Below are 25,758 nucleotides of genomic sequence, written 5' to 3'. Positions count from 1 at the left end.
CCGTGGCTGCGGCGCCGCGATGCTCCCTCAGTGACTCCCTGCACTCAGCCAGGTCGCTGACGACACTAGCGGCCTGAAGCGCTAATGAGCTCCCCCCCCCACACCCCCCCCCCCCCCTCGCGTCGCGTCGCTCAGACGCTGCAGGAACTCGCCCCTAGCCGGGGCCATCGTCCAAAAGGGCTTCGATGTCGATCCAGAGGAAAGCTCCAACAGTCGTGTATCGGATCGCCTTCTTCCACAGACATTGCTAGAACTTTCTCGGGGGCGCCGCGATGCGATTGGTCGACGGGACGCTGTGTTTTTGAACTGTTTTCTATGAAGCCGTTGCTCTGAGAGGAGGTTAACCGGTGTATTTTTCTAAGTATAGGAGTCGCGCTCCTCAGGTCAGCTGCCTCAGCGCGCTCCGGTCATACATGTGACCTCATCACTTCCTCAATAAATTAAACTATATTTTAAACTCAACCGGCCTCCTGTCATTTGATACCTGGCTGTGTGTGTGTGTGTGTGTGTGTGTGTGTGTGTGTGTGTGTGTGTGTGTGTGTGTGTGTGTGTGTGTGTGTGTGTGTGTGTGTGTGTGTGTGTGTGTGTGTGTTGGTGTGTGCGTTTGTGTGCATGCACAAGGTATGGCATAAACATACATATGTGTGTGTGTGTGTGTGTGTGTTGTCTGCCAGGTAGCAATGCTGTGTTTTTGTTTTTGTTTTTGTTTGTTTTTTGTTTTGTTTGGACATGGCCCTGTCCTTTGTAATGCTGCTGCTATGTGCCCTCAATTGCCCCCTGGGGACAAATAAAGTTTTTTTGAATTTGAATTTGAATTTGAATACAAAAAACATAAAAAACGTTCATGTGAATAATAAATACATTATATTAAAATACAAGAAATGCACGCTCTCTCTCTCTCTCTCTCTCTCTCTCTCTCTCTCTCTCTCTCTCTCTCTCTCTCTCTCTCTCTCTCTCTCTCTCTCTCTCTCTCTCTCTCTCTCTCTCTCTCTCTCTCACACGGCGTTGGACGCGCTCCACACTTCTTCAAAGTATTTCCGCGTTCGCCTGAGGCAGCAGTTGAAGCGCACGGAATCCCGGTCGGCGGGGGGGTTTGGACCACGACTGACGCCGCTGACTGTAACCCCCGCGCGGCTCATCAGCGGGACGCTGAGCCACAGTCGAACAGGGTCTCCAGGAGAGCCCGGACCCCGGACTCGGATCCCCACGGTCACGCAGCTCCTCCGGCTGGTCTCCAGGAGAAACCGGACTCGGACCCCGGACGTCCCCGGGCCGTGCGGTGGTGGGACCTCCGTGCTCTGATGTGCTCGGTGAGAGGGGAGGATGGCCATGGTTCTCCTCGCCTCGTTGGTCGCAGTCCTTCTCCCGGCGATAGGTAGGACGAATGCTGGGTTTCTGTACCCCGTCGTTCGGTCCCTGTCCAGATTTCTGTGTTTTCTTTATTCGATTCTCTATTTTTCTTCGGCAGTGCGTTTCGACCTTTTTAAGTTGTTTTATTTGAAACATTCAATGACCGCAAATTGCAATCGTAATGCCCCTTTTTCAAACTTTAATAGTGGTTTTTGTTTTCAATTCTATTCAATATAATTATGTTTTCTTCTTATTGTTTGTGCTCTGTTGGATTCTCGATGGTTAAATACATACATTACATACATATATATTATAACCATCGAGAATGGTTAATTGGAATGGCGAAATGGTTGTATACATATTACCAATAATAGTAGCCTATATATACTATTATTATTATTATTATTATTATCATTATGATATCGTGTCCGAATCTCTTTGCCTAGATGTGTTCTGTTGTCTATTCTATTAGACCCCCGCTCCCCCCCAACACACACACACACACACACACACACACACACACACACACACACACACACACACACACACACACACACACACACACACACACACACACACACACACACAATCCGAAGAAAGGTGTGATTCTGAGCCTCATTTACATTCAGGGCGTTTAGCGGACGCTTTTATCCAGAGCGACAATAAGTCCAAGTGTCAGCAGGAGGAGGAACAACCATATATGGACCCCGGGACTTTGAGCCGGCCCTGTGACCTCCCTGCTGGGTCGGTGTACTTCCCTCCCAGCTATACACAACCTCCCCGTAGCTCCCGATCATAACTCTATGGCGCCGCTGCTGCCACCACCTCGTCACGCTCCTCGTCGTCTCATTCCGCGCTTCTATTGAGCCTTTCCGTTCTTTATCATGTGGTTCACTTGGCAGAGAAGTCCAGGCGACACATGTTCCTATAGCAGCCCGCCCCACCATGACCGGCCCGCCACGTTAACATGACTGACCGCCACGTTAACATGACTGACCGCCACGTTAACATGACTGACCGCCACGTTAACATGACTGACCGCCACGTTAACATGACTGACCGCCACGTTAACATGACTGACCGGCCCTCCAGGGTTAACATGACCGGCCCGCCACGTTAACATGACTGACCGCCACGTTAACATGACCGGCCCTCCACGTTAACATGACCGCCACTCCAGGGTTAACATGACTGGCCCGCCACGTTAACATGACCGGCCCTCCAGGGTTAACATGACCGCCACTCCAGGGTTAACATGACCGGCCCTCCACGTTAACATGACCGCCACTCCAGGGTTAACATGACCGGCCCTCCACGTTAACATGACCGCCACTCCAGGGTTAACATGACCGGCCCGCCACGTTAACATGACCGGCCCGCCACGTTAACATGACCGGCCCTCCAGGGTTAACATGACCGCCACTCCAGGGTTAACATGACTGGCCCTCCACGTTAACATGACCGGCCCGCCACGTTAACATGACCTTTTCTCCAGCTTGGCGTAATCAGGCCTTTGCGCATACGGGACTTTTACTTTGACTATCGTCACCGTCAGCGGCCCGTGCGGTTCTTTCCGTCCGTCTCTCTGAACACGACGACGTTGAGACAAAATAATCAATCAATCAATCAATCAATCAATCAATCAATCAATCAATCAATCAATCAATCAATCAATCAATGTGTCACCGCACCGCCGCTCGAACCCCGACCCTGACCCTCCGCTGCGTCCCGGCTCCCCAGGCGCGGGCCTCCAGATCCAGTGCTACCAGTGCGAGGAGGCGGCGCATGACTGCTCCCTGCCGGACTACGTGGTGAACTGCACCGTGAACGTCCAGGACACGTGTCAGCAGGAGGTGCTCGTGACACCGGACGGTACGGGGCCCGGGGCCCGGGGCCGGTGTGAGGGGGGGGGGGGTTGGACCTCATTCTGATCCTAGAGGAACACAACGATGGTGATTGGATTAGAATGAATCGATTGAATCAAGCATGAGGCCCGATGATGAAGCTTCTTGTTGTGCTCCATTTATGCATGGTAATAATAAGCACTGATCGGCATAAGCAGAATAAGAATGGTCCTCGTCATTATCACCTTGGTGTAAATATGACATGTTTTCCACCTGTTAATAATAGGAGTGGCGCGCACATCCAAAGGTAATCCAAAGATGCTAGACAATAGCGTTGAATATACGAAGAAAGGAGAGTCTGCCCACGGTTTAAATGCTCCAGAAGTGGATTTATTAACAGGGAACGTTTCGAACTCTAGGGATCTTCATCAGGCATGTTTTCCCGCCTGTGAAATTATATTAACTTTATAAAGTCCTACATTTAAAATTGCATTTGTTTAGATCTGTATTCAATTATATCTAATTAGGCTTAATTAACAAGTGTAGAACTTTATTCAATTATAGCTCACTGTCTCCCCAGACTGACTGTCTCTCCCCTCCAGGTGGGCACTAGTGTAAGGACTGACTGTCTCTCCCCTCCAGGTGTGCACTAGTGTAAGGACTGACTGTCTCTCCCCTCCAGGTGGGCACTAGTGTAAGGACCGACTGTCTCTCCCCTCCAGGTGGGCACTAGTGTAAGGACCGACTGTCTCTCCCCTCCAGGTGGGCACTAGTGTAAGGGACCGACTGTCTCTCCCCTCCAGGTGGGCACTAGTGTAAGGACCGACTGTCTCTCCCCTCCAGGTGGGCACTAGTGTAAGGACCGACTGTCTCTCCCCTCCAGGTGGGCACTAGTGTAAGGACCGACTGTCTCTCCCCTCCAGGTGGGCACTAGTGTAAGGACCGACTGTCTCTCCCCTCCAGGTGGGCACTAGTGTAAGGACCGACTGTCTCTCCCCTCCAGGTGGGCACTAGTGTAAGGACCCGACTGTCTCTCCCCTCCAGGTGGGCACTAGTGTAAGGACCGACTGTCTCTCCCCTCCAGGTGGGCACTAGTGTAAGGACCGACTGTCTCTCCCCTCCAGGTGGGCACTAGTGTAAGGACCGACTGTCTCTCCCCTCCAGGTGAGCACTAGTGTAAGGACCGACTGTCTCTCCCCTCCAGGCGGGCACTAGTGTAAGGACCGACTGTCTCTCCCCTCCAGGTGGGCACTAGTGTAAGGACCGACTGTCTCTCCCCTCCAGGCGAGCACTAGTGTAAGGACCGACTGTCTCTCCCCTCCAGGTGGGCACTAGTGTAAGGACCGACTGTCTCTCCCCTCCAGGCGGGCACTAGTGTAAGGCCCGACTGTCTCTCCCCTCCAGGCTGGGCACTAGTGTAAGGACCGACTGTCTCTCCCCTCCAGGCGGGCACTAGTGTAAGGACCGACTGTCTCTCCCCTCCAGGCGGGCACTAGTGTAAGGACCGACTGTCTCTCCCCTCCAGGCGGGCACTAGTGTAAGGACCGACTGTCTCTCCCCTCCAGGCGGGCACTAGTGTAAGGACCGACTGTCTCTCCCCTCCAGGTGGGCACTAGTGTAAGGACCGACTGTCTCTCCCCTCCAGGTGTGCACTACCGTAAGTCGTGTGCGTCGTCGGGGGCGTGTCTCATCTCGTCGTCGGGCTACCAGCAGTTCTGCACGGGGCGCCTGCACTCGGTCTGCATCAGCTGCTGCTCCCAGCCGCTGTGCAACGGGCCGCGCCGGAGGCGGAGCCAGCCCCCCGCCAGCTGCGGCCCCGCCCCCCGCCTCTGGCGCCCCGCCCCCTTCTGCAGGCTCCTCCCACTCCTCCTGCTCCTGATGTTGGGGGAGGGGCTGGTGTAGACGCCTGTGTGTGTGTGTGTGTGTGTGTGTGTGTGTGTGTGTGTGTGTGTGTGTGCGTGCGTGCGTGTGAATGTGTGTGCTTCTTTGTAATGTTATAATTCATTGTGTTTATTTATAACCATATGTTAAAACACCTGGGTCTGAATTTCCGGTAGCTCGCTCTGAATAGAATAAAACATAGACCTGTAAAAATATAAATATATCGTCACCATATTGAGCGGAACACATTAGTTCACCAACAAGCAGCCGTCGAAGACACTCTGCCAAGCATGGCGTGTAAAAAAATACCCGATAACTATTCAGTACCTCCACGTCGTACACCGAATGAGCCTTCACGGATGGTGCAGAGGAACTCCTGCATATTGCTGTGTTACTGGCGCCCCCTGCTGGGGACGCTGTTGAGTTACAACATGAACCCGGCAGTGCTGGTGGTTCCGCAGCGTCTGTCCGCAGCGCTGTCGACGAGGTATCTAAAAGGGGGTAGAGTCACACAACATTCAATGAAGACCTTTGTATACTGGTTCATGTTGGACTGCAACCAGAGCACACTGAGTCCAGTTATAAAAGAACATATATGGTTTTAGGGTTCCTATTTGGGCCTATATCTCTCAATAAATCTTTGATCATCAAACCTCTCGTCTTTCAATGCAGTTTGTGTTTTGCTTTTTTCAACCATTTGTAGTTTACAGACAAATATAATGTCTATAACCGGTTGAAGTCTAACACCGGTTGGACTTCGTGCCAGTAGCCTATATGTACTTATTACTCTTATTCTCTCTTTTGATCTACTTTTCACCCTTGAGCTGCTGGAGTGTGTGTGTGTGTGTGTGTGTGTGTGTGTGTGTGTGTGTGTGTGTGTGTGTGTGTGTGTGTGTGTGTGTGTGTGTGTGTGTGTGTGTGTGTGTGTGTGTGTGTGTGTGTGTGTGTGAAATAGACTGCGCCTTTAAGACGAATGACGGACACGGAAAAGGAAAGAGGCGGGAGAGAGAACCGAAAGAACGAGCGGGAAGGGGTGAGCGGAAGATAGTGAAGGATCCAGGGGGTTGCATGCAGGTCTTTTTCGTTTTGTTTTATTAGCGCTGAGTTGGGTCTGGGAGTGGTGCGGCGGTTTTGAGCGCTCGTTGTGGAGTGAGTCTGGACGTCGGTGGAAGCGACGGGGGAAAGAGGCTCTCCACGTGATTATTACGAGGAAGGACGCTGTCCTGCGTGGTTGCCTGGAGCTGCCTTGGGACGTTTCGGGGAAAGTTTGCCCTGCCAGCCATTGTACATCCCGAAGTGCGATCTCTGCTGCGGACGGTATTGTTAATCCTGCACCACACCTAACCATTTACACGTTAGCAGAAGACACACACACACACACACACACACACACACACACACACACACACACACACACACACACAGTGCGCAACCAGAACAAAACTGTGTTTTGTTTTTGTTTTTCAAGTTTGTGTCTCTTGTGCTGATGACAAGAAAGGTGTGAAACCTGAACAGGAAGTTAACAGACCTCCTGTGGTCGCTGCATCTCCACCCCACCTATCTACATATCTACAAAACCCTTGTTAAATATCACACTTGATCCTACGCTTAATTCTCTCTCGAAGTTTTACGGAAGAGGATTAGGGCCACACATGTAAAAAAAAATTAAGTTCTGACTTTATTCTCAGAATTCTGAGAAAAAAGTCAGAATTCTGACTTTAATCTCAGAATTCTGAGAATAAAGTCAGAATTCTGACATTAATCTCAGAATTCCGAGAAAAAAAGTCAGAATTCTGACTTTAATCTCAGAATTCTGACTTTTTTCTCAGAATTCTGAGATTAAAGTCAGAATTCTGACATTAATCTCAGAATTCTGAGAAAAAAGTCAGAATTCTGACATTAATCTCAGAATTCTGAGAAAAAAGTCAGAATACTGACTTTAAAGTCAGAACTACGGGTATCTGTAAGGACCAACCTCCGTGGGAGAGACACTTTGCTTTATGCAGTAGGAGGAAACCTATGGAAAGACAAGAAGGCCACAATCCGGCCCTAGAATGGCGCGGTAAAAGTGCAAAACCTGTGCGGTTTGGCAAGAATTCCGTACGGTTTTGAATGACTAATAGCCGCGGCTATTAGTCATTCACTCCGGCTATTAGTTATTAACTCCGGCTATTAGTTATTCACTCCGGCTATTAGGTATGCAGAACGAGCCCTCCCTCTTCTTAGCTTGACCACTAAGTTTGAAGGCTGTCTAACCAATCAGTGAAGAGAAATACCAGACTAAAGTAACGCATTGTCGAGACTAGAGCTGCAGTGCCTCCATGTTTCGCCGTAACATAAAGCTGTGTTGTCTTTACTAGTTTCACTACAATGTAATGACCACCATTAGCTAGTGGAAAATACATTTGTGTCTAGTACACTGATATATTTGTATATGTTAGGCTATATATTGAGATGGCAGTGTTCGAAATACCCGTCAATATTCGGGGATGCCCTCATCCCCAGATTGTTCTCGATATGCAGTAGCCAGCTAGGCCATAACATTACAATATTTCATGGATGCAAGCAAGCCAAGACAATAAATCTATATCTATAGCCTACATGACAACACACACACAGACACACACACACACACACACACGTTAAACACACTGGTATAGCAATAGGAGCCTGCATTGGCTAAAGTTGTTGGGATGCACGTTATTTTATAACAGGGAGGGGCAAAGTTGTGCATTACAATGCAAACACGACAATAATTGGCACAGTTCTTGCGCACTCAGAAGAACATGAACTGAATAAATGCCAGGTATATAGCATATCGGAGACAGGCACACAATCAGTGCATTTGCAAATAAGAGCCTGCAGTATGACCGTTCTTGTGACATTATTTAACCATCCATCTACAGCTAATACGATCAGACAGATACATCATTGATCACATATAAGCCAACAACAAGCCCAACATCGCCACGGCAGGTGCAATCTCTCTCGCACATTCACACAATCACTCCAACTTCTCCAACTCCAAGGCAAAGCTGTTTCACTAAGACCACAAACAACCACAACTAACCAGCCTACATATCCACAACAATGCACAACAATCAGTTCTATACACAGGGATTAAAGTGAAAAAAAATCTTCTGACTGAAATTTTATTCGCGCTACACCCAAGTCACGTGCAGTGTGTGAAACATGTTCCAGGTTAGGTTACTTGACACCTGCTTAAGAAATACAAATGTATAAGACGTCAGCACCAAATGCAGCCATCACGTTTAAATGCTCGACCAATACTGTTTTACAGGAGGAGGATTTTAAACAGCTGTTCTTTTGCATCTATTGCAATTTTTTTGTTGTCTTTTCAAATGGACTCTAAGATTTTTTTTTTGCAAAGCTTGTCTCATATTTTACTCTCTAAAAAAGGCTTGCCATCGTTCCCCGTTTCCGTCAGCCATGCCCATCTCCATTTATTTTTTTGTGTTTTATCAATATCCGATACATCAGAGCCGTCAATCATTATAAGGGAGTTCATACTAGCTTAACTTTCGCTCTGACACTCAACACTAACACAACAAAAAGACGTAAGATGTGGCGCGAAAATGGTGTGTATATATATACATTTGTATATAATATATTTAATATATATTTAATATATAATCGGGATGTACATTAAAATGCTTGTGTTTTCAGTCAATTTTAACGGTAGACCTTTTAAATACTCACTATATAATTTGACAATTTTACCGGCGTTGACGTATGACGACATAATACACGCGTGTATTATGTCCATGTTTATGGCAAGCCGAGTGTGCCACAATTCGACCCTCAATTAAACGCGTTCTGAAACGCCAGCACGCGTGCCCAGAACGCGTTCCGGCGTTTCAGCGCGCGCGCCCAGCGTTTCTATGGCAAGCCAAGTGTGCCACAATTCGACTTCAATTAAACGCGTTCTGAAACGCCAGCACGCGTGCCCAGAACGCGTTTTGGTTTTCCAGTATGGCAAGCCGAGTGTGCCACAATTCGACTTCAATTAAACGCGTTCTGAAACGCCAGCACGCGTGCCCAGAACGCGTTCCGGCGTTTCAGCGCGCGCACCCAGCGTTTCAGCGCGCGCGCCCAGAACGCGTTCTGGCATTTCAGCGCGCGCGCCAAGAACGCGTTCCGGCATTTCTGCGCGCGCGCTCAGAACGCATATTTATGGCAAGCCGAGTGTGCCACAATTCGACTTCAATTAAACGCGTTCTGAAACGCCAGCACGCGTGGCCAGAACGCGTTTTGGTTTTCCAAAACGCGTTCCGGCGTTTCAGCGCGCGCGCCCAGAACGCGTTCCGGCGTTTCAGCGCGCGCGCCCAGCGTTTCAGCGCGCGCGCCCAGAACGCGTTCTGGCATTTCAGCGCGCGCGCCAAGAACGCGTTCCGGCATTTCTGCGCGCGCGCTCAGAACGCATATTAGCATATTAACAGCACGCGTGCTGTTAATATGCTAATGCGCTCCTCCCCTCAATTTTCTCAGCCAATAGATTTGAGCCGTTTTCACCCAATCATATGCTAGGGCAAACACACAGACAACATCAGTAGAGACCAGGGCCCCGTTTTCCGAAAGCGTCGTTAGCCTAATGCCGCTTTTCCACTGCATGGTACCAGCTCGACACGACTCGACTCGACTCGACTCAGCTCGCCTTTTTTGCGTTTCCACCGCGAAAACATGGTATCTGGTACCTGAAGTGGCTGCTTTTTCTAGTACCGCCTCGCTCTAGGTTCCAAGCGGCTGAGCCGATGCTAAAAGGTGACGTCGGCAGACGGCCGGCCACTGATTGGCCAGAGAGTGTGACGAAGTCACGAGAGCGACATGGCAACCATGCTGGTAACAGCCATAGCAGCGCCGCAGCCAACATATTCCACTTCTTCAACATGCCAGCTAATAATACGAACACGAATACCATCGCATCGATGTTCTCCATTGTTGTTATGTGGGTTCTGTCCATGTGTGGGTTACGTAGGTGTTGTTTGCGTCGCGTACAAAAATACGTCACGGCCCTTTCGCGCAGCCGACCCCGCCCACGTCCCGGAGGTACTATTTGCGGTGGAAAAGGACCCGCGCTGCTACCGTGTCGAGTCGTGTCGTGTCGAGTCGAGCTACATGTGCGGTGGAAAAGCGGCATAAGTGGATCGTGAAGTGCGTCGAAAGGGCATCGTAGAGTTTTCACCGCGTTTCCCGAAAGCATCGTGGGGAACGAACGTCTTGAAAACGCTCGTAGCTAACGAGTACTCCAGGGGTGCTCGTAGGTACTCGTAGGACTCTAAGAGAATCGTCAGCTATAGCCTCAGTGGCGTCACCATCGGACATTCCGTCTATTGGATGCGTTTTAGTAAAACGCATTGCGCCTTTATGTTCTTAGTTTGGTAATTAATAAAGATTATTAATTAATTTATTAATAAAGATGTTAAAATGGCCAAAATAAAACGGGACAGTCCAGAAAATGTTTGCGCAGGCAGGGCACTCAAAATGTGTGAGAGAAAGTGGGGGGATTTGTGCAGACTGACATAGGCTACTCATAAAACGTAGCATAAAATAATGTACAAAATAAAATACAATTAAAAAAATTAAAAATAAAGAAATAAAATAAATTATAAAAAACAAGCAAAGGAGCAGGCAAAAGGCTGGGATATGGTGGGGATTGGTCACGTTGACGGGAATGTTTAGTGACATGTGGGAGGGTGGAGGGGGTTAAAAAAAAGTCTCAATCACTCTTCGACGCGCATGAAAACCAGCCGCGTAGTTATGAGGGAGGCCGTCCTCACACCGATCTTCCTCGTCGTCATCGTCCTCAGCGTCCTCCGGTTCAAGCAATGCCACCCCAGCCTTAGCTGCAATGTTGTGCAACATAGCCGTCACACATATCACGGCGCATGACTTGGCCGGCGAAAACTGGAGCCCTCCGCCTGACTTGTGAAGGCATCTAAAGCGCAACTTCCACCTCCCGATCGTGCGCTCAACGATGCACCGGGCCAGACGGTGGGCTTCGTTGTATTCCTCATCAATACATACCTTACCCTATTTCCGGAGGGGCTTTTATAGCCAATCAAATTATCAATCAAGGAAACCCTTATGCGGAATCAGATTAAGTCGGCTCTCTTTGCTGCGCAAAGCATGTTTCAGAAATCAGCCCATTAAGATAAATGTAGTTGTCACACAAGCTATTTTTAATTTTTTGTCATATGGAATTATTTCAGGGGGGAAAATGCCGTGAAACGCACAGTGCATTCAGGATTAGGACTGATATATGTCGGTTTAAGCCTAATCAATTGTGTTTTAATGTCTTTAGCATTCATATAATTGCAGTCTATTTTTTTCGTAGGCTACTCTGCTGTTGTCCTTGATGGGGATATATTTTAACCCTTTTTAACACAATTTTCCTGCGACATTCCTGCGTCTCCCCCTCCTACAGAGCCCATTTAAGCACCGTGTCAGTAGACAGTTACAATCCTACGACGTCGTGAGTGCAGCGAATGCGCGTTCACGTTAAGAGGAGTTTCGGGAAACGCTCCAAAGAAATTATCGATGGATCGCAAGATCCATCGGGAGAATGATCGTACGAGCGAAGATCCATCGTTATCGGGAAACGGGGCCCAGAGCTCTTCTTTCGCGAATCAGTTTCTCTCACTCCTAATCAGGAGATTGTCGGCAGGTGCTGGTTGGACCGGGACCGCAGTGTATAGAGCCTGCCCAGACAGGCTTCTCCCTCCTCCCGGCATTTGATTTCTGCTGTTTGTTTGTAACACATGGACTGATGTTCACTTAATAACAATATAGTAATAACATACTAACTAACTAATATACATATATGATTAATATATTCCTCACCATGACCTGACGTGTAGACACTGTGAAAAAGAAATAGGAAAAAGGTGACCAAAACGTTTCACTAAATTAAAGGCTGTGAGTGAGTTTGTAGGTGAGTTACAAATGTATCAAGAGTAGAGGCCAGTTTAATGTGAAAAGGGATGGTTAAATGGTAAATGTTGTGAATATTTTGGGGGCAATTTTGGCTGCAATATTTTCTGCATAGGCTATACACCAACTATTTATGTAATGTGACAGGAGCAGGATGGAAGTCTTCCTAAAGGGCATGGTCTGTTGGGTACCAATGGTTACCATTAGTATCAGTTGTAGTAGTATCTATCTCCTCACCTCCCTATATTATATATATATATATATATATATATATATATATATATATATATATATATATATATATATATATAGTTTTTTCTATCTGTCTCATTCCAACTGATGAAGTGAATTATACCTCGTCTTATAGGCTACTACCACGTACAGGCTAAAACCTACAACTGCATGTTAATACTTCAGACGGACTTATTTACTTCTAATGGAATTTTAACTCTAACTTCTGAACTCTTTTATTGTTTTTATTGTACTCAGAAGACGAATAAGCTGACTCATGTAATGCTGTAATAAATAAATGTAATAAACGATACGCTATAAATAAAAGTATTTTTTAATGATGTTATCATAGTTACCACGGCACTTACCATACACAATGTTCGGTCAAGTAGCTTAGATAGTGTATAGTCAAAGTGTATGTACTTGTAGTGTTCACCACCTCCACATTAACCACCTAATTTGAAACATCTTAACATCTTTCGACTTTAAGAACGACACAACAGAAAAGATTCGCGAAAGAAGAGCTCTGGTCTCGACTGATGTTGTCTGTGTGTTTGCCCTAGCATATGATTGGGTGAAAACGGCTCAAATCTATTGGCTGAGAAAATTGAGGGGAGGAACGCATTAGCATATTAACAGCACGCGTGCTGTTAATATGCTAATATGCGTTCTGAGCGCGCGCGCAGAAATGCCGGAACGCGTTCTTGGCGCGCGCGCTGAAATGCCAAAACGCGTTCTGAGCGCGCGCGCTGAAACGCTGGGCGCGCGCGCTGAAACGCCGGAACGCGTTCTGGGCGCGCGCGCTGAAACGCCGGAACGCGTTCTGGAAAACCAAAACGCGTTCTGGGCACGCGTGCTGGCGTTTCAGAACGCGTTTAATTGAAGTCGAATTGTGGCACACTCGGCTTGCCATACCAGAACGCGTTCTGGGCGCGCGCGCTGAAACGCTGGGCGCGCGCGCTGAAACGCCGGAACGCGTTCTGGGCGCGCGCGCTGAAACGCCGGAACGCGTTCTGGAAAACCAAAACGCGTTCTGGGCACGCTTGCTGGCGTTTCAGAACGCGTTTAATTGAAGTCGAATTGTGGCACACTCGGCTTGCCATACATATTAGCATATTAACAGCACGCGTGCTGTTAATATGCTAATGCGCTCCTCCCCTCAATTTTCTCAGCCAATAGATTTGAGCCGTTTTCACCCAATCATATGCTAGGGCAAACACACAGACAACATCAGTCGAGACCAGAGCTCTTCTTTCGCGAATCTTTTCTGTTGCGTCGTTCTTAAAGTCGAAAGATGTTTCAAATTAGGTGGTTAATGTGGAGGTGGTGAACACTACAAGTACATACACTTTGACTATACACTATCTAAGCTACTTGACCGAACATTGTGTATGGTAAGTGCCGTGGCAACTATGATAACATAATTAAAAAATACTTTTATTTATAGCGTATCGTTTATTACATTTATTTATTACAGCATTACATGAGTCAGCTTATTCGTCTTCTGAGTACAATAAAAACAATAAAAGAGTTCAGAAGTTAGAGTTAAAATTCCATTAGAAGTAAATAAGTCCGTCTGAAGTATTAACATGCAGTTGCAGGTTTTAGCCTGTACGTGGTAGTAGCCTATAAGACGAGGTATAATTCACTTCATCAGTTGGAATGAGACAGATAGAAAAAACTATATATATATATATATATATATATATATATATATATTTATATATATATATATATATATATATATATATATATATATATATATATATATATATATATATATATATATATATATATATAATATAGGGAGGTGAGGAGATAGATACTACTACAACTGATACTAATGGTAACCATTGGTACCCAACAGACCATGCCCTTTAGGAAGACTTCCATCCTGCTCCTGTCACATTACATAAATAGTTGGTGTATAGCCTATGCAGAAAATATTGCAGCCAAAATTGCCCCCAAAATATTCACAACATTTACCATTTAACCATCCCTTTTCACATTAAACTGGCCTCTACTCTTGATACATTTGTAACTCACCTACAAACTCACTCATAGCCTTTAATTTAGTGAAACGTTTTGGTCACCTTTTTCCTATTTCTTTTTCACAGTGTCTACACGTCAGGTCATGGTGAGGAATATATGAATCATATATTTATATTAGTTAGTTAGTATGTTATTACTATATTGTTATTAAGTGAACATCAGTCCATGTGTTACAAACAAACAGCAGAAATCAAATGCCGGGAGGAGGGAGAAGCCTGTCTGGGCAGGCTCTATACACTGCGGTCCCGGTCCAACCAGCACCTGCCGACAATCTCCTGATTAGGAGTGAGAGAAACTGATTCGCGAAAGAAGAGCTCTGGGCCCCGTTTCCCGATAACGATGGATCTTCGCTCGTACGATCATTCTCCCGATGGATCTTGCGATCCATCGATAATTTCTTTGGAGCGTTTCCCGAAACTCCTCTTAACGTGAACGCGCATTCGCTGCACTCACGACGTCGTAGGATTGTAACTGTCTACTGACACGGTGCTTAAATGGGCTCTGTAGGAGGGGGAGACGCAGGAATGTCGCAGGAAAATTGTGTTAAAAAGGGTTAAAATATATCCCCATCAAGGACAACAGCAGAGTAGCCTACGAAAAAAATAGACTGCAATTATATGAATGCTAAAGACATTAAAACACAATTGATTAGGCTTAAACCGACATATATCAGTCCTAATCCTGAATGCACTGTGCGTTTCACGGCATTTTCCCCCCTGAAATAATTCCATATGACAAAAAATTAAAAATAGCTTGTGTGACAACTACATTTATCTTAATGGGCTGATTTCTGAAACATGCTTTGCGCAGCAAAGAGAGCCGACTTAATCTGATTCCGCATAAGGGTTTCCTTGATTGATAATTTGATTGGCTATAAAAGCCCCTCCGGAAATAGGGTAAGGTATGTATTGATGAGGAATACAACGAAGCCCACCGTCTGGCCCGGTGCATCGTTGAGCGCACGATCGGGAGGTGGAAGTTGCGCTTTAGATGCCTTCACAAGTCAGGCGGAGGGCTCCAGTTTTCGCCGGCCAAGTCATGCGCCGTGATATGTGTGACGGCTATGTTGCACAACATTGCAGCTAAGGCTGGGGTGGCATTGCTTGAACCGGAGGACGCTGAGGACGATGACGACGAGGAAGATCGGTGTGAGGACGGCCTCCCTCATAACTACGCGGCTGGTTTTCATGCGCGTCGAAGAGTGATTGAGACTTTTTTTTAACCCCCTCCACCCTCCCACATGTCACTAAACATTCCCGTCAACGTGACCAATCCCCACCATATCCCAGCCTTTTACCTGCTCCTTTGCTTGTTTTTTATAATTTATTTCATTTCTTTATTTTAAATTTTTTTAATTTTATTTTATTTTTTACATTATTTTATGCTACGTTTTATGAGTAGCCTATGTCAGTCTGCACAAATCCCCCCACTTTCTCTCACACATTTTGAGTGCCCTGCCTGCGCAAACATTTTCTGGACTGTCCCGTTTTATTTTGGCCATTTTAACATCTTTATTAATAAATTAATTAATAATCTTTATTAATTACCAAACTAAGAACATAAAGGCGCAATGCGTTTTAATAAAACGCATCCAATAGACGGAATGTCCGATGGTGTCGCCACTGAGGCTATAGCTGACGATTCTCTTAGAGTCCTACGAGTACCTACGAGCACCCCTGGAGTACTCGTTAGCTACGAGCGTTTTCAAGACGTTCGTTCCCCACGATGCTTTCGGGAAACGCGGTGAAAACTCTACGATGCCCTTTCGACGCACTTCACGATCCACTTAGGCTAACGACGCTTTCGGGAAACGGGGCCCTGGTCTCGACTGATGTTGTCTGTGTGTTTGCCCTAGCATATGATTGGGTGAAAACGGCTCAAATCTATTGGCTGAGAAAATTGAGGGGAGGAGCGCATTAGCATATTAACATTACGCGTGCTGTTAATATGCTAATATGCGTTCTGAGCGCGCGCGCAGAAATGCCGGAACGCGTTCTTGGCGCGCGCGCTGAAATGCCAGAACGCGTTCTGGGCGCACGCGCTGAAACGCTGGGCGCGCGCGCTGAAACGCCGGAACGCGTTCTGGGCGCGCGCGCTGAAACGCCGGAACGCGTTCTGGAAAACCAAAACGCGTTCTGGGCACGCGTGCTGGCGTTTCAGAACGCGTTTAATTGAAGTCGAATTGTGGCACACTCGGCTTGCCATATTCCAGAACGCGTTCCGGCGTTTCAACGCGTTCTGGCATTTCAGCGCGCGCGCCCAGAACGCGTTCTGGCATTTCAGCGCGCGCGCCAAGAACGCGTTCCGGCATTTCTGCGCGCGCGCTCAGAACGCATATTAGCATATTAACAGCACGCGTGCTGTTAATATGCTAATGTGCTCCTCCCCTCAATTTTCTCAGCCAATAGATTTGAGCCGTTTTCACCTAATCATATGCTAGGGCAAACACACAGACAACATCAGTCGAGACCAGAGCTCTTCTTTCGCGAATCTTTTCTGTTGTGTCGTTCTTAAAGTCGAAAGATGTTAAGATGTTTCAAATTAGGTGGTTAATGTGGAGGTGGTGAACACTACAAGTACATACACTTTGACTATACACTATCTAAGCTACTTGACCGAACATTGTGTATGGTAAGTGCCGTGGCAACTATGATAACATAATTAAAAAATACTTTTATTTATAGCGTATCGTTTATTACATTTATTTATTACAGCATTACATGAGTCAGCTTATTCGTCTTCTGAGTACAATAAAAACAATAAAAGAGTTCAGAAGTTAGAGTTAAAATTCCATTAGAAGTAAGTCCGTCTGAAGTATTAACATGCAGTTGCAGGTTTCAGCCTGTACGTGGTAGTAGCCTATAAGACGAGGTATAATTCACTTCATCAGTTGGAATGAGACAGATAGAAAAAACTATATATATATATATATATATATATATATATATATATATATATATATATATATATATATATATATATATAATATAGGGAGGTGAGGAGATGGATACTACTACAACTGATACTATTGGTAACCATAGGTATTGGTACCCAACAGACCAAGCCCTTTAGGAAGACTTCCATCCTGCTCCTGTCACATTACATAAATAGTTGGTGTATAGCCTATATAAATGCAGAAAATATTGCAGCCAAAATTGCCCCCAAAATATTCACAACATTTACCATTTAACCATCCCTTTTCACATTAAACTGGCCTCTACTCTTGATACATTTGTAACTCACCTACAAACTCACTCATAGCCTTTAATTTAGTGAAACGTTTTGGTCACCTTTTTCCTATTTCTTTTTCACAGTGTCTACACGTCAGGTCATGGTGAGGAATATATTAATCATATATTTATATTAGTTAGTTAGTATGTTATTACTATATTGTTATTAAGTGAACATCAGTCCATGTGTTACAAACAAACAGCAGAAATCAAATGCCGGGAGGAGGGAGAAGCCTGTCTGGGCAGGCTCTATACACTGCGGTCCCGGTCCAACCAGCACCTGCCGACAATCTCCTGATTAGGAGTGAGAGAAACTGATTCGCGAAAGAAGAGCTCTGGTCTCGACTGATGTTGTCTGTGTGTTTGCCCTAGCATATGATTGGGTGAAAACGGCTCAAATCTATTGGCTGAGAAAATTGAGGGGAGGAGCGCATTAGCATATTAACAGCACGCGTGCTGTTAATATGCTAATATGCGTTCTGAGCGCGCGCGCAGAAATGCCGGAACGCGTTCTTGGCGCGCGCGCTGAAATGCCAGAACGCGTTCTGGGCGCGCGCGCTGAAACGTATGGCAAGCCGAGTGTGCCACAATTCGACTTCAATTAAACGCGTTCTGAAACGCCAGCACGCGTGCCCAGAACGCGTTCCGGCGTTTCAGCGCGCGCGCCCAGCGTTTCAGCGCGCGCGCCCAGAACGCGTTCTGGCATTTCAGCGCGCGCGCCAAGAACGCGTTCCGGCATTTATGCGCGCGCGCTCAGAACGCATATTAGCATATTAACAGCACGCGTGCTGTTAATATGCTAATGCGCTCCTCCCCTCAATTTTCTCAGCCAATAGATTTGAGCCGTTTTCACCCAATCATATGCTAGGGCAAACACACAGACAACATCAGTCGAGACCAGAGCTCTTCTTTCGCGAATCAGTTTCTCTCACTCCTAATCAGGAGATTGTCGGCAGGTGCTGGTTGGACCGGGACCGCAGTGTATAGAGCCTGCCCAGACAGGCTTCTCCCTCCTCCCGGCATTTGATTTCTGCTGTTTGTTTGTAACACATGGACTGATGTTCACTTAATAACAATATAGTATTAACATACTAACTAACTAATATAAATATATGATTAATATATTCCTCACCATGACCTGACGTGTAGACACTGTGAAAAAGAAATAGGAAAAAGGTGACCAAAACGTTTCACTAAATTAAAGGCTATGAGTGAGTTTGTAGGTGAGTTACAAATGTATCAAGAGTAGAGGCCAGTTTAATGTGAAAAGGGATGGTTAAATGGTAAATGTTGTGAATATTTTGGGGGCAATTTTGGCTGCAATATTTTCTGCATTTATATAGGCTATACACCAACTATTTATGTAATGTGACAGGAGCAGGATGGAAGTCTTCCTAAAGGGCTTGGTCTGTTGGGTACCAATACCTACCAGTTGGTTACCAATAGTATCAGTTGTAGTAGTATCTATCTCCTCACCTCCCTATATTATATATACATATATATATATATATATATAGTTTTTTCTATCTGTCTCATTCCAACTGATGAAGTGAATTATACCTCGTCTTTTAGGCTACTACCACGTACAGGCTAAAACCTGCAACTGCATGTTAATACTTCAGACGGACTTATTTACTTCTAATGGAATTTTAACTCTAACTTCTGAACTCTTTTATTGTTTTTATTGTACTCAGAAGACGAATAAGCTGACTCATGTAATGCTGTAATAAATAAATGTAATAAACGATACCAGAGGCGTCGTCAGCCCCTTTTTACTGGGGCACGTGCCCCAGTAAAAGTCTCCAGTGCCCCAGTAAAATTCCATTGATCATTATTAAATTCATCTGCAGAAGCGCCACTCTCGCTATGGAATCGGCAGGATTCATCAAGTGCATCTCCTGCTGCCTCTGGAGTCTTCAGTCGAGCCTGCCTCTTACCAGCCAATCAAAAAACGAAAGGGGCTACATAAAAGCCAATCAGAAAATACCCCTACTGTATCTGGGTAAGATTTAACGCAATAACCAATGAAAAAAATCAGTTATTTACGGATTCGTCCATGTGACTCTTCTGAATGTTTCAGTGGTAAAGTGTGTAAAGTATGACCAAGTGTTTCTTTCTGTTCAATAGTCTAGATAGAACTTTATCAATCCCCTGTAGGAGAAATTTGTTAATAAAACAATAATGGTAAAAAAAATAAGGAATCTCCCACTTCCGGCTTCCATGAAAGAGAACCATACTAATTCACACAATAGCGTTGATGCAAATCTAGCATTAAAGGTTAATTTAAGGAAGTTCTCTCCAGTCACGCTGAAACTAGTTTGCTAGTAGTAGCGCTTTAATTTGCAGCATAAGAGAATTCTGAGAAATCTGAATGCTGACAAAATTCTCAGAATTCTGACACTGCAATTTATTTGCACGCTATGACTAGTGAACTACTTTAAAAAAAAAAACTCGACACTGCGACCAGGCGACAAATGACTGGGGAGAACCTTCTTAAATGAACCTTTAATGCTGGATTTAATTATCAGAATTCGGATTTTATCCAAGTATTCTGACTTTATTATCAGAATGCTGAATTTTATCTCACAATTCAGAGTTAATTAGCCTATTCGATTTCTGAATTAAAATTCTTGTGATGAATAATCTACATTTGTACAGTCGATGTGCAGCACTTTAATTCCCGTCAACTTTGTTTTCTAACACCAGCATTTCCACAACTATGCTCATGTTCGTGACTGCTATACAAAACCATTTATAGTGCATCTATTTTTCTGCTGGGTAGTGATAGTCGCCCTAAATGCAGCTTTAATTTGGGCTCTGATTCTGAATAAATGCCGCTGCTGAACTGTGTGAATAAATAAAGGGAACTGAAATCGAAAGAAGACGTGTGGTTTTGATGTACCGTGAATTCCAGCTGAAAGTGGAACATTGCTGCCATCAGGGGAAATTAATGTAACCTAGGCATATTGTAAGTTGCTTTCAATTCCTTGTTTTTTTGTTGATCATGTTTCGTTGGAAACCACGGGAGCTGGAAACAGCCCAGAGTAAGTCATCTCCTTTTTTAACGTTACAACAAATTCACAACTTGTTTGACACAAACAATGACTACTTGATTGCTGTTAAAGAATGTTGCCCATATAATTAGCACCAGTTTTTCAATACTGAGCGTCTGTAGCCTGTAGTTTTATAGCACACACACACACACACACACACACACACACACACACACACACACACACACACACACACACACACACACACACACACACACACACACACACACACACACACACACACACACACCATGCGTGCACGCACACACGCGGAAAATTAATAATGAATGAAAAATTGTCTGTATTCAAAACTTGAAGTTTTAGTGGACAAAAAATTCCTTAACACAAAAAAGGAAATTATGGATATACAGGGTGTTTTTAACATACTGGACCCAACAATGTTCCCAACACTGACACAGATAATTCAGATCATTGCACTCACAATTCCTGTAAACAGTTGTAGTTGTGAGCGATCTTTCAGTGTGTCGAGAAGGCTCCACACCTGGCTTAGGTCCACCATGGGGCAAGGAAGGCTTCACCAACTTTCTCTTTTGTCCATTGAAAAGGAGCAACTATGCAAAGTGAGTCAAAGCCACGTTATTGACCGCTTTGCCACCATGAAGGCGCGGCGATACAGCTTAATAGTGAAAGAATTATCATTTAAAAAGGCTCTATGCAGTAGTGTATGGACTTATTTAGTTTAATTTACGAGCTTTGATGGTTCTATAACATTTTCCAGGTTGATTGGTGGCAATGAGCCACCTCACCTTAAGTCAGAAATTCTATTAGTTTTAAACCTTGTTTCTTGCCTTTTTAGTACATGTCGTTCTGGCAAAATTATGCTGTTTCCACACAGCTTCTAAATAAATATAGATGTGTAGACTTCTCCTGATAAAGAGGTGAAGGTCATAAAGAGACTTTTTGTTTATTTGTCAGTTACCTTATTTGTAAATCTTTGAGATGTGTATGTGTTTAAATAAATATAATTGTACGGTACTCATGAATCCATCTTTGCGTCTTTACCTTTACCAGTGCTTTAATATAGCCTACAGTATGACATTGACAATGATTTTGAAGCTCGTACATAACCTTCTGTATCAATCTATTTCATATTGTGCACACGTAAAAAAAAAAATGTTGGCAGTTGGGGGCCTGTGCCCCAGTAAAACTCTAGGTCTAGCAACGCCCCTGAACGATACGCTATAAATAAAAGTATTTTTTAATTATGTTATCATAGTTGCCACGGCACTTACCATACACAATGTTCGGTCAAGTAGCTTAGATAGTGTATAGTCAAAGTGTATGTACTTGTAGTGTTCACCACCTCCACATTAACCACCTAATTTGAAACATCTTAACATCTTTCGACTTTAAGAACGACACAACAGAAAAGATTCGCGAAAGAAGAGCTATGGTCTCGACTGATGTTGTCTGTGTGTTTGCCCTAGCATATGATTATTTATTCACACAGTTCAGCAGCGGCATTTATTCAGAATCAGAGCCCAAATTAAAGCTGCATTTAGGGCGACTATCACTACCCAGCAGAAAAATAGATGCACTATAAATGGTTTTGTATAGCAGTCACGAACATGCGCTGGGCGTGCGCGCTGAAACGCCGGAACGCGTTTTGGGCGCGCGCGCTGAAACGCCGGAACGCGTTCTGGAAAACCAAAACGCGTTCTGGGCACGCGTGCTGGCGTTTCAGAACGCGTTTAATTGAAGTCGAATTGTGGCACACTCGGCTTGCCATACATGTTCGAAACTGCATACTACCGTACTGCCGACTACATACTGCGCGGTATGTACTGTATACTGCATACTGAATGTGGGATTCAGTATGCAGTATACAGCAGACCGACTGCACCGCAGTATACAGTATGCAAGTTTCCCAGAATGCATTTCGCGGCAGCGGTAGCGGTAAAGCTGCTAAAAGCTGTTTTAATTCTCGCTTCAGTGCTGTTAATACATCACTTTCTTAAGTTTTAATATTTTTTTATGCGAGAAAGTACCTATTTAGATCCTTAATATGCGATTAGTTTATCCAAATGACGCCTGTTTGTAAATTTGTCCCGACGTTATCGGAGATGTGAAGTGGCCTCTGTGAACTCCAAATGACGGAAATCCGTCGTAGCGACGGAGAACTTTAATCCATGTATACATTGCGTCTATCTTCTGTTTGGCGCACATGGCTAATGTGCATACTTGCACAGGACTGTCGGCTCCGCTTGTCAAAAAAATAGAACGTATTTGTGAATAAATGCTTTGAATTCTGAATACTGGACTTGGTGAGCTTGGTGAGTTGGCTATGGGACGTGCACTTTTACCGCGCCATTCTAGGGCCGGATTGTGGCTTTCTTGGACTTCCATAGGTTTCCTCCTACTGCATAAAGCAAAGTGTCTCTCCCACGGAGGTTGGTCCTTACAGATACCCGTAGTTCTGACTTTAAAGTCAGAATTCTGACTTTTTTCTCAGAATTCTGAGATTAATGTCAGAATTCTGACTTTTTTCTCAGAATTCTGAGATTAAAGTCAGAATTCTGACTTTAATCTCAGAATTCTGAGATTAATGTCAGAATTCTGACTTTTTATCTCAGAATTCTGAGATTAATGTCAGAATTCTGACTTTTTATCTCAGAATTCTGAGATTAATGTCAGAATTCTGAGATTAATGTCAGAATTCTGACTTTATTCTCAGAATTCTGAGATTAAAGTCAGAATTCTGACTTTTTTCTCAGAATTCTGAGAATAAAGTCAGAACTTAATTTTTTTTTACATGTGTGGCCCTAATCCTCTTCCGTAAAGTTTTCAGTCTGTGAATGTGAAAATATTTTGGTGTAAGCCCATCGTTAGTTAAAACCAGACTCGGACAATAATTACAAAATATCCTGACAAATAATCGAAATAGAAACATATTACAGACAGTAGCGACATTAGAGCTGAAACTCATTTGTTTCAACTGTGACTCAGGCCCCGTTCACACGAAGCCGAAACGGGCGAAACCGTTACGGTTTCGATCTATCCGGTTTCGAAGTATCTCCGTAAAGACGAAGCCAAGCGAAACCGGGTAGATCTGTAGAAACGCTGTAGTACACATTCCAGGCCCATAAGGGGCGCCTCTTCTGGTACAGAAATCCAGAAGAAATGAAATAAGAAGTAGAGGCGAGCATGCGCATAAAGGCTGCCCTTATGCGCATGCTCGCATGTGATTTCTGAGACTCCGCGGGCTTAAGAGCCATTGGCTAGGAGGTCGAGGGGTGGGGCGATGACGTCATGGTTTGCGGTTTCAGTCGGTTTCAGGCATACACACGAATCCAAAACGAAACCAGGTAGATTTGAAACCTCCTCCGAGGGTGGTTTCAGAAGTATGCGGTTTCGGTCAGCGGATTCGCCGGCTTCGTGTGTACGGAAGGCCGAATCGTACAAGACCTTTGCGGTTTCGCCATGAAATCGGCTTCGTGTGAACGGGGCCTCAGTCATTGTGAAACCATGAATAGAGAATTTAATTAGGGGTCCAAGCCATCAGGTTGGATCCCTATTGTTTTTTTTATCTGTATCTGCGAGAAAAAGTCTAAGACATGAATTATAGGTCTGAACAGATATGCATTCTCATATTAGACATTAGACTTTTTCACACAGCTATAGATAAAAACAAAAAATATCAATTCTCTATTTATCGTTATATTTAGGGCAATTTATATATTGCCCTACTTCCTCGTCCGCAGCCAGCCAGCTACACTCCTCACCAAATGTATGACCTGCAAGAAACAGCCATGTAGACTTTTTGTGACGTAGTGACACTTAGTGAACAAATGTATCTGTCATGAAGGATGACTTAAGTCTCAAAATAGCCCTAAGGCCTACCTGCATAACTGTTAATTGAACTTAAAAGAAATGCAGATGTTTGAAATTAAAATCATCAATATGAAAATCTTCAACCAGGAAATAAACCTTTGTTTCAATCTGAGACGAAACAAGTTGCATAGTAAACTCGCTAAGTCAAGATCTCTCTCTCTCTCTCTCTCTCTCTCTCTCTCTCTCTCTCTCTCTCTCTCTCTCTCTCTCTCTCTCTCTCTCTCTCTCTCTCTCTCTCTCTCTCCCTCCCTCTCTCTATCATAGAAGAACTTCTATTAGGTCAGGAAAACCTGTTTGAAAGGAGATGATGTTAGCAGAGAATATAAAGAGACATTTATGAATTACTAATTGTCATTTTATCGCACGTATAGTATGTTTCTTCAAATAAACAAACACATATTGCATTCCTCTCACCACATGAAAAAGTCATCACCTCAGTAAACAATAAATGAATTGAAAGATTACAATAAATTCAATGGCAAATATTGCAAATTAAACGAATTATTTCCTATAGGTTTACTTGTATTTTGTGCTATAATTCAAAGTATCTCATCTGTATTTATAATACAGCTTGATTCTGCATCTCTATTTACAGCTCAATAGTCCATGTCAATGTTTACTGATGCTATGGCAACAAGAGACTGCTGACGTTAGAAGCTGTTTGCTACCTTAGCTAAATCATCTGACCAATAATAATAACCCATAATATCACAATCCGGCATATTTAAACAAAATCAATCACAACTACCATTAGTCACAGCCCTTCAACTCTGGGCTAATATGTTGTCACAAGTATGCAGTTAATTAGGTCACATCACATTCAATGTGAAAACGTTTTGTTTTGTTTTGGACATGTCTCAAAATGTAGCCTAGCTAGCCCCAGGCTAACGTTACTTAGCATGCCTCCACTCGCTCGTCTCCCAGTGCAGCAGCACCAGCTGGGGTGTTGACCCCGGCACCAAATAGGTCAGTCCATTTAGAACCTTTAGCAGCTTCCACCTCCAGAGACTTCAGTTCTTCAGCGCCACCCGGGCGTTTCTTACGCTTATCCATTTTCAGCTCCGTCCCGACTCCCACGACTCCGGCCCATGCCATGAGGTCCCGCCCACCCTGGTTTATGTTGTGATTGACAGCACTGTCAGGGCTCTCTGAGCCTGTCAGCCCATGATTGATTGACAATGACAAACATAGACCAATAATATGTGTCGATGCTGGCAACACACTGCTAGCTCTCTGTAGCCCATTGGCCGGCCCAATTGGAGGGAATTGAGAGAGAGAGAAAAAAACAAAACATAGCGGACCGGACCGGCCCAC

General features: G+C 44.8%; 3 protein-coding genes across 3 annotated transcripts in view; 2 read left to right on the top strand and 1 right to left on the bottom strand.

Moving 5' to 3' along the window:
- The window catches only part of LOC115543001 (splicing factor, arginine/serine-rich 19), a 6,435-nt gene extending 5,973 nt beyond the window's left edge, over positions 1-462 (top strand). The window contains exon 7 of the mRNA XM_030355540.1: positions 1-462. This exon is cut by the window's left edge and continues 180 nt beyond it. The gene's annotated coding sequence lies outside the window, so the exon portion shown is untranslated.
- Positions 1-25,758, bottom strand: part of LOC115542969 (NLR family CARD domain-containing protein 3-like) — a 397,473-nt gene that overhangs the window by 144,147 nt on the left and 227,568 nt on the right. The window lies entirely within an intron of this gene.
- Positions 983-5,096, top strand: LOC115543002 (ly6/PLAUR domain-containing protein 1-like). The gene is made up of 3 exons (XM_030355542.1): positions 983-1,375; positions 3,091-3,222; positions 4,840-5,096. The coding sequence occupies exons 1-3, from the start codon at positions 1,324-1,326 to the stop codon at positions 5,094-5,096; spliced, it is 441 nt and encodes a 146-aa protein (XP_030211402.1). The 5' UTR covers positions 983-1,323.

This window comes from Gadus morhua, chromosome 4 (genome assembly GCF_902167405.1).
Source record: "Gadus morhua chromosome 4, gadMor3.0, whole genome shotgun sequence".
NCBI classification, from domain to species: domain Eukaryota; kingdom Metazoa; phylum Chordata; class Actinopteri; order Gadiformes; family Gadidae; genus Gadus; species Gadus morhua.
Note: the sequence above shows the minus strand (reverse complement) of the source record. Positions and strands in the feature narration are given on the sequence as shown.

Coding starts and splice junctions, on each gene's coding strand:
- LOC115543002 (XM_030355542.1), top strand. CDS start 1,324: ATGGCCATGGTTCTCCTCGCCTCGTTGGTCGCAGTCCTTCTCCCGGCG. Junction 1,376..3,090: donor AGTCCTTCTCCCGGCGATAG/GTAGGACGAATG, acceptor CCGGCTCCCCAG/GCGCGGGCCTCCAGATCCAG. Junction 3,223..4,839: donor GGTGCTCGTGACACCGGACG/GTACGGGGCCCG, acceptor TCTCCCCTCCAG/GTGTGCACTACCGTAAGTCG.